General features: G+C 39.9%; 1 protein-coding gene across 1 annotated transcript in view; it reads right to left on the bottom strand.

Annotated features, from left to right (window-relative positions):
* The window catches only part of DNAJC12 (DnaJ heat shock protein family (Hsp40) member C12), a 19,228-nt gene extending 16,408 nt beyond the window's left edge, over nt 1–2,820 (bottom strand). The window contains exon 1 of the mRNA XM_019538478.1: nt 2,581–2,820. Coding sequence (XP_019394023.1) covers nt 2,581–2,658 — 78 coding nt within the window. The 5' untranslated portion in view covers nt 2,659–2,820. The remainder of the gene's footprint in view (nt 1–2,580) is intronic.
* Between the last annotated feature and the right edge of the window lie 3,977 nt (nt 2,821–6,797).

Here is a 6,797-nt window from a genome sequence, read left to right on the forward strand (position 1 = left end):
AGGTGGGGCAGCAATCGGGGGCTGGGGTGGGGCATGTGGGCCTTGTGGGGGGTGATAGCCCCTGCAGGGGCCATTTAGCCCCCACTGGGGAGCCAAACCCCTTGTATAGGGGCTGAATCCCCTGTTGGGGGGCTGAACCCCTTGTGTGAGGGCCAAATCCCCTGTTGAGGGGATGAACCCCTTGTGTGGGGGCCATCACCCAGTGGGAGGCCAGCAAAATATGTATTCATGAATTCATAAAACATATTTAGAGTTCACTTTATTATAATAAGAGATTTGCTTTAACACTGTAAGATAGATCAATAAAACACTGTCCAACTGATCGCTGTCTCACTCTCTCTCTCTCTTTATAGTGGTCTTTTGTTTTACTTGTGGAGGAACATGGATTTGTGGGTATTTTACAGAATGACTTCGGATATTTTTTATCAGGGATTTTTCAGTTTTCTCGTAAAGAACACCAAAATTCCTGCTAGGGAGGCCAGTGGCAGGACCCTGCTTGCTCAGAGTTGGCACCTTGGACCCATCTGGCTGTGGCTGACCTCCTAGCCAAATGGGGCCAGGAGGACATGCTTTGATAGTTCAAAGCAGGCCACCACACCCAGAACATCTTCTGGGCAATAGCTGCCCAGATGGCCGGGCAGGGGGCACACTTGATATTTAAAGCCTGCAGGCCATGAACCAGTGAGGGGATAACCTCCTTGGCCTTGATTCCAGCCCCCCCACCCCCCGGGGTTTGCAATCCCCACCCTTGCTGACCAGGTGGATAGCAGGGGCCACATGTAAAGCCCTGCTGCCCAGGAACTAGGCTTGTGGACAGCTTCCCAAAGTCTTATTTCTGATCCCCTGGTTTTGCAAACCCATCCCTGCTGCTCAGCTGGGACTCTGATATGAAAGTGGGCATAGGACTTGCACTGCTGCTTCTTCCTAGTACCTAATGCAGAGTAGACTAAGTAATACCACAATACTATTTCTCTACTTTTTATAGATTTGATCCTACAGGAGGCTAAATATTTTAATCCCAATCCAGTACAGCATTCAGTTCCACTGAAGTCAATGGGACTTCTCATCCTCAAAGTTAATCAAATGCTTAAATGTTTGCTTGATCAGGACCAGAGTAACCACCATCTTGCAGGATCAAGTGTCATACTGGGAGCTGCATGAGTAGGCCTGTTTCTGCATATGTGTAAAAATGGGAGCCCAGATATGTATGCTAAAAATATTTAAACTGTATAAAAGGTGACAATTTTGAAATATGTAAATATATTAGAAATGTTGAAAGAATCTAATGTGTTTTATAAATATATTAAATGTGTTTTCTGTATGAGAAAGTAATTGCAGTACTCAGCAGAATCATCATCTCACATGTGCAATTCATACTCACAATGCACAATCATTTAAGAACATCTGTTACTTCTATGCATAATATTTTACAGATTTCTTTTTGGAATCAAACAAGCAATTACTACATTTTGTTTTCCACTTCAAAGTAATTTAAAACACAGAGCATATTCTGTGTTTAGAATATACATCTCTTGCCAAGATTTTTGAAAAGATTTATTTTGTTTATTCTTTTTGCTTGCTAAAAATGCAAAAATAACAAACTTTAGTACTGCCCTCTTCTGGGATGTTTTATAAGAAATCACAGCAGAAAATATTTAAAATTGCTTTCTATAACAGATTAAGAATTCTATATTTCTTCTAATAATGTATTAAATATAGTTTGGTGTACATCAAGAATCTCCAAATTTTTTTTATTAATAGAGACAGGAGCATGTAATTTCATTGACTAAACAAATAATGTATGCATATTTATCAGATTAATTATAGGAGAAATATTGGAAAGAAAAAAAATGCCTAGTCCCATCCTTCTTTCACTAGTATAAATGATGCTTTTAAAATTTTAACCTGTCACTGAATTTGAATTATTAAGTACTCTAATATAGATACCTTTAGGAAGTAGTGAAACCCTTGTTTTGGTACATATCATTCAACAGCATGTTCAGACACGTAGCTGCTAATAAAAAATCTTGAAAGTCGATATTTAATATTCACAGTATCATGCTGTAAAAAAAGGGTTTCTCTTTTTTTTTCTCCCAAGCAATGGATACATTTTTCTAAAATGTGATATAAAATTCTCTTAGAAATGAAAGTGCATTGCTACTTATTGATGAAGATAAGACCATTTTCTCATTTGTTATGTTAGTTGCATAGTCCATATCTAAGTTTTTAAGAATATTATTATACTTGTATAACTTGACAGTTGACAATAACCACTTTACAAGTTTTTAAAAATGCATATTAAGATCACATAGTGAACTAACTAATGAACTAAAACACTATTTTTAACTTTAGAGCATCTTTAATATGAGCTATGTTCCCAATTTTTAGTATGGTCAAATCAGTTGCTAAGATTAAGAGATGAAAAGGTATTAACAGGTAAAATAGCTTGGCAAGAAAGCAGGTACACATTGCATTCTAAGTATTTGTATCTATCCAGATTAAAATTAATTTCAAAATCTCCCTACACAGAAAACCCAAAATTATTATTGACATGGTAAACAGCCAAAAGGACAGCCTTACCGTTGATAGTTCACTACATCCTAGCAAACTGTAATAATCTTCCATGTCCTCTAGTCTGTAGTTCAAAATCACATCCATTTGGACTAGGCAAGCAGCGTTTTCTTCAACAGCTGAGACTCAACAAGCGTAAAATAGAAACTTCCGCTAGGGATCTCACACACTTGCTTAAAGGTAACACTGGCAAAAGTGCTATTGCTAGTCAGGTCTACGGCTGTGTGCTACGCTTTTTAATACTGTGAAATGTCATATGAGACTCCTGGATTCCCCTGCTTTCATTGGTTCTTTAGATGATGACAGTATGGTTGCACAGGTCTTATAACTGCAGTGCTCCCTGGGATTTGTAGTTGTCAAAGTCACATAAACACATTCAACTGTGAGATCTGCCTGCAATGGAAAAGCATCCAGGATACCAAATAAAATCTGACTGTCATCACAGGTCTAAATTCTGCCAAGAGTAATATATATGCTACATTTTAAATACATACTTAGGTGCTTTGCTAGATTAGGGCCTAAAACTATCACTGCTCGAATTATAATTTTGTGCCCCAACTTTGAAAGAAAAAATATGCATTTTGTATTGAAAAAACCAGCGACCACAGGATTGCTAATTTTCAAGAGTGAAATTCCAGCCCCACTGAAGTCCACAGGAGTTTTGCCATTGACTTAAACAGATCTGTGTGAAATTCTGACCCTTTGCCTCAAGCCACACAACCTACAAAAAGAAATTATTAATGATCACAGAATGTGTTATAGGGTTTTCTGCATTAGTTTTGTACCCCACAAAATTCAACCTATCAAAATTATTTCTGAGCTCAGAAGAAAGTTAAGTATGTGCACAAGCTCTTCCAGGACTGGAGACCTGGACACTTCTTTTCCTTTTATGTTAAATATCCTCCAATTGTTATAATATCTCTCTAGACCAAGATTTTAATGGAATTAAAAACTGATGAGGGTTGCGGGTAGGGATTGGGTACATAATTGCTGTGAATGTGTTACTACATACACTTTGTTTTGGACACAATTACCTTGTAAACTGATAGCCCATGCTTCAATAAACATGGAGATACTTAGATGAATCTGTGGAAGATGACAATGACAGCAGTTTAAGGCTACTTCTGACCCCTTAACAGTGATTCTTTTGCAATCACTTTTTGTATTTATAACCATACTCATTTAATTATGACACTATAAGTAGTATTGTCTCATGCTATTACCTAACTACCTGTGATTTATTGTTTGAAATCTGCCATAATAAAATATCCAGCTGTAGCATAAATTAAGATAGTGAAATATGGTGGAAAAACAAGAAGAAAAAGAAAGAATGCTATAAGATAACAAAATGACAATATACAACTCATATCATTATTGAAAATATTTAAATGTGTTAAAATTACAACTATAAATTCTCATAAAAAGTTGAAAAATGTATTTGCTTGTTTAACAAAAATACTTGGAAAGGCTCTACAGTCAAGGAAAGCCAAGACAAATTGAGGCAATAGATTGAAACTTCAATGAAGCAAATTTAGATTAAATCTTTAAAAAAAAGCTCTAAGAAAAGTGGACAATGAAACCACTGCAATTAATTTTTCCTCTCCTTGCTGCATATCCCTTTAAGTCTTGTAAACATAAGGGATGCATGCCTTGTAAACATACGGTATGGATAGACATGCATTTGAAGTGCTCCAAATCCCAGAACTACAAATTTGACATGCTTCAACACTTTGCTGGTCTGCAAAGGCTGTGCACTCCAACCCTCTCCCTGCCACTTCTTCCCCCCAGGCCCCTCTCTGGGGCAGTTCAAAATGGCTAAGAAGGCACATAGCAGTGGTACTCTGCAGCCCAGGAGAGACAAGAAGCAGTAGGGATGGGAAACAAAGCACTGTGGGATGCTAGAGGACCACTGGAGGGTACAGAAATTTCATGAAGCACTTCAAAATGAAGCACTCCAAAGATGTTCCATTTCTTTTTTTGAGAGTCATTTTTAAAGTGATTGTTCTGCCAGAAATGTCTGCAGCCTCACTGTTTGGAACATTTCAAAGGCACAAGGAGTATTTCAAACCGTACTGTACCATGCAAATAAACAATTCTGTTGGACAGCACAAGGGTGAAGTATTATCACTGCTTGTCTTTATTTACACTTGTACCAAGTTGAAGAGAAGAATCACTTCAGATGTCCAGCTCCTGCTTGTCCAGAGCTACAAGCCAGGTAGGTAGTTCTTAGGTGGACGAGTAAGAGAGGGAGAAAGGAGATGAGAATCCTTAGTCCCAGATACTGCCCTGCATTGTCAGATCAAGACTGGGCACAACTACTCTTTTATTTTCCATAATTAATTTAATTCTGACAATCTTATTCATTTTTTATTTTAGGGCCAGATTCACAAAGGTACGTGTGAGTCTATTTGAGTTGTGTAATTTAGAAGCATATAAAACCAACACAGGGATCGCAAAGTCTGTTATTTATAGTTGTGTACTCACTGAATTACAAACACAATGTGTTTCCATTCATTCCTAAAGTGTTATCTACAATTCTGTATACATTATATTAGTTTTGAATGAAAAAGCATAGGAGCTAGTTTTACTCCAGGGCTTTTGCAGTTGACCTAAGCAAGTCCAGATTTTGGCTGTTTCAGAAAACAACTAAATCTACAATAGATAATTTAATATTTGGAAAGTAATACATTGTGGAAATGAACTCTTATTTAATAAGTGAACTCTTAAGTGATAGGACCAGTGAACTCAGTAAACTGACCCTTAACCTGACTGGCTAATTTTCCTGAAGGACTAAAATCCTTGAATTTTTTTGAAAATATGCACATGGTTAAAGATAAGTGTGCTAACGAATGCTCAATGTCATGTTCTGTATTTCCTGGCTTTTTTTCTGCATTGCCATGTCTTAGAGAATTTCACAACAATAAATGTATGAAGTTAAGAACTCCCAACAACTTTAGATAAAAGTATTTTGTTTACAAAAATTACCCATAATTCAGGACAGGATATCAACTTGAGTGACTACATAAGCACATGCTTAGCAGTAGTAGGGCACATCCACACATGCAAGCACATGTGCTTGCAGCAGCTCAAATAGAAGCAGGGCAAATTTGAGCTGGGGCCTTTTGCCTCAGCACACATGACTGGACAGGCACTTTGGTGTGGGGCAAATTGTGCCACTTGGGGCAAAATAACTCTGCTTGGCTCCTCCTGGATCTGCAGCCAGAGAGAGCTGAAGCCCGGGGCCAACACCTGGGCTGTCCCCAGCAGTATAAAAAGATGCCCTGTCCTAGCCTCATCAGTACAAAAAGCCACCCTGGCAAGTAGCTCAGGGCTACTCACTCTCAGGAGCTTCTAGGGCCTGGCCAATTGGTACCTAGGGACAATACCCCTTGTATCAGCTGGACTGCTGAAGTAGCCCTGAGAGTTCCCTGCACCCTCTACCCACTGCAGCAATTTGGCAGCTGGGGCTGCTGCCTGGCTATGACCTGCTGCATACCTGCCAGACCCAGCTGCCAGTGGGCTGTGGCTGTAGACTTGTCCTTTGTGCAGCACTACTGCCATACATGCCCCCTGCCTGCCCATTAGGAGGTCAGCCACAGCCAGCTGGGTCCAAGGAGCCAGCTCTGAGCAAGAAGGGTCCTGCCACTTGCCTCCCGAGCAGGAATTCTGGTGTTCCTTATTTGAAAACTGAAAAATCCCTGATAAAAAAATCCCTGTCATTCTGTAAAATACCCCAAAATCCATGTTTCTCCACAGTTAAATAAAAGACCACTAGAGAGAGACAGACAGAGACAGTGACTAGTCGGGCAGTGTTGATATATCTACAGTGTTAAAGCAATTTAGAAGACTATCATAATAATAAAATGAATTCCAAATACATTTCATGAATACATGAATATATGGTTTGCTGCCCCCCACAGTGGCCACAGTCCCCTCCCCCCAGGGGTCCCAGCCAGCCCCAGCCCCCACTTGTATCCCCAGCCTCTGACACTTTAAAAAAAAAAGAAAAAAAAAAGCCTCTACTCACTGCAGGAGTAGGGACTAGGGGGGGCTCTGGGGCCTCCTGGCAGAGCCCCCCCCAAGCAGCATGGGACAGCAGGAGACAGCAGGGCCCAGGCTGGGGCTGTCACCCCGCCCCATGTTGTGTGGGGGGCCCCAGTGACCCTGACAGCAGCTGGAACTGCTAGTGAGTGCTGGGGGGGTTATTTTTTATTTCCCGGGAAGCT

The sequence above is a fragment of the Crocodylus porosus genome, unplaced genomic scaffold, assembly GCF_001723895.1.
Source record: "Crocodylus porosus isolate Cpor-Errol unplaced genomic scaffold, CroPor_comp1, whole genome shotgun sequence".
In the NCBI taxonomy this organism is placed as follows: domain Eukaryota; kingdom Metazoa; phylum Chordata; order Crocodylia; family Crocodylidae; genus Crocodylus; species Crocodylus porosus.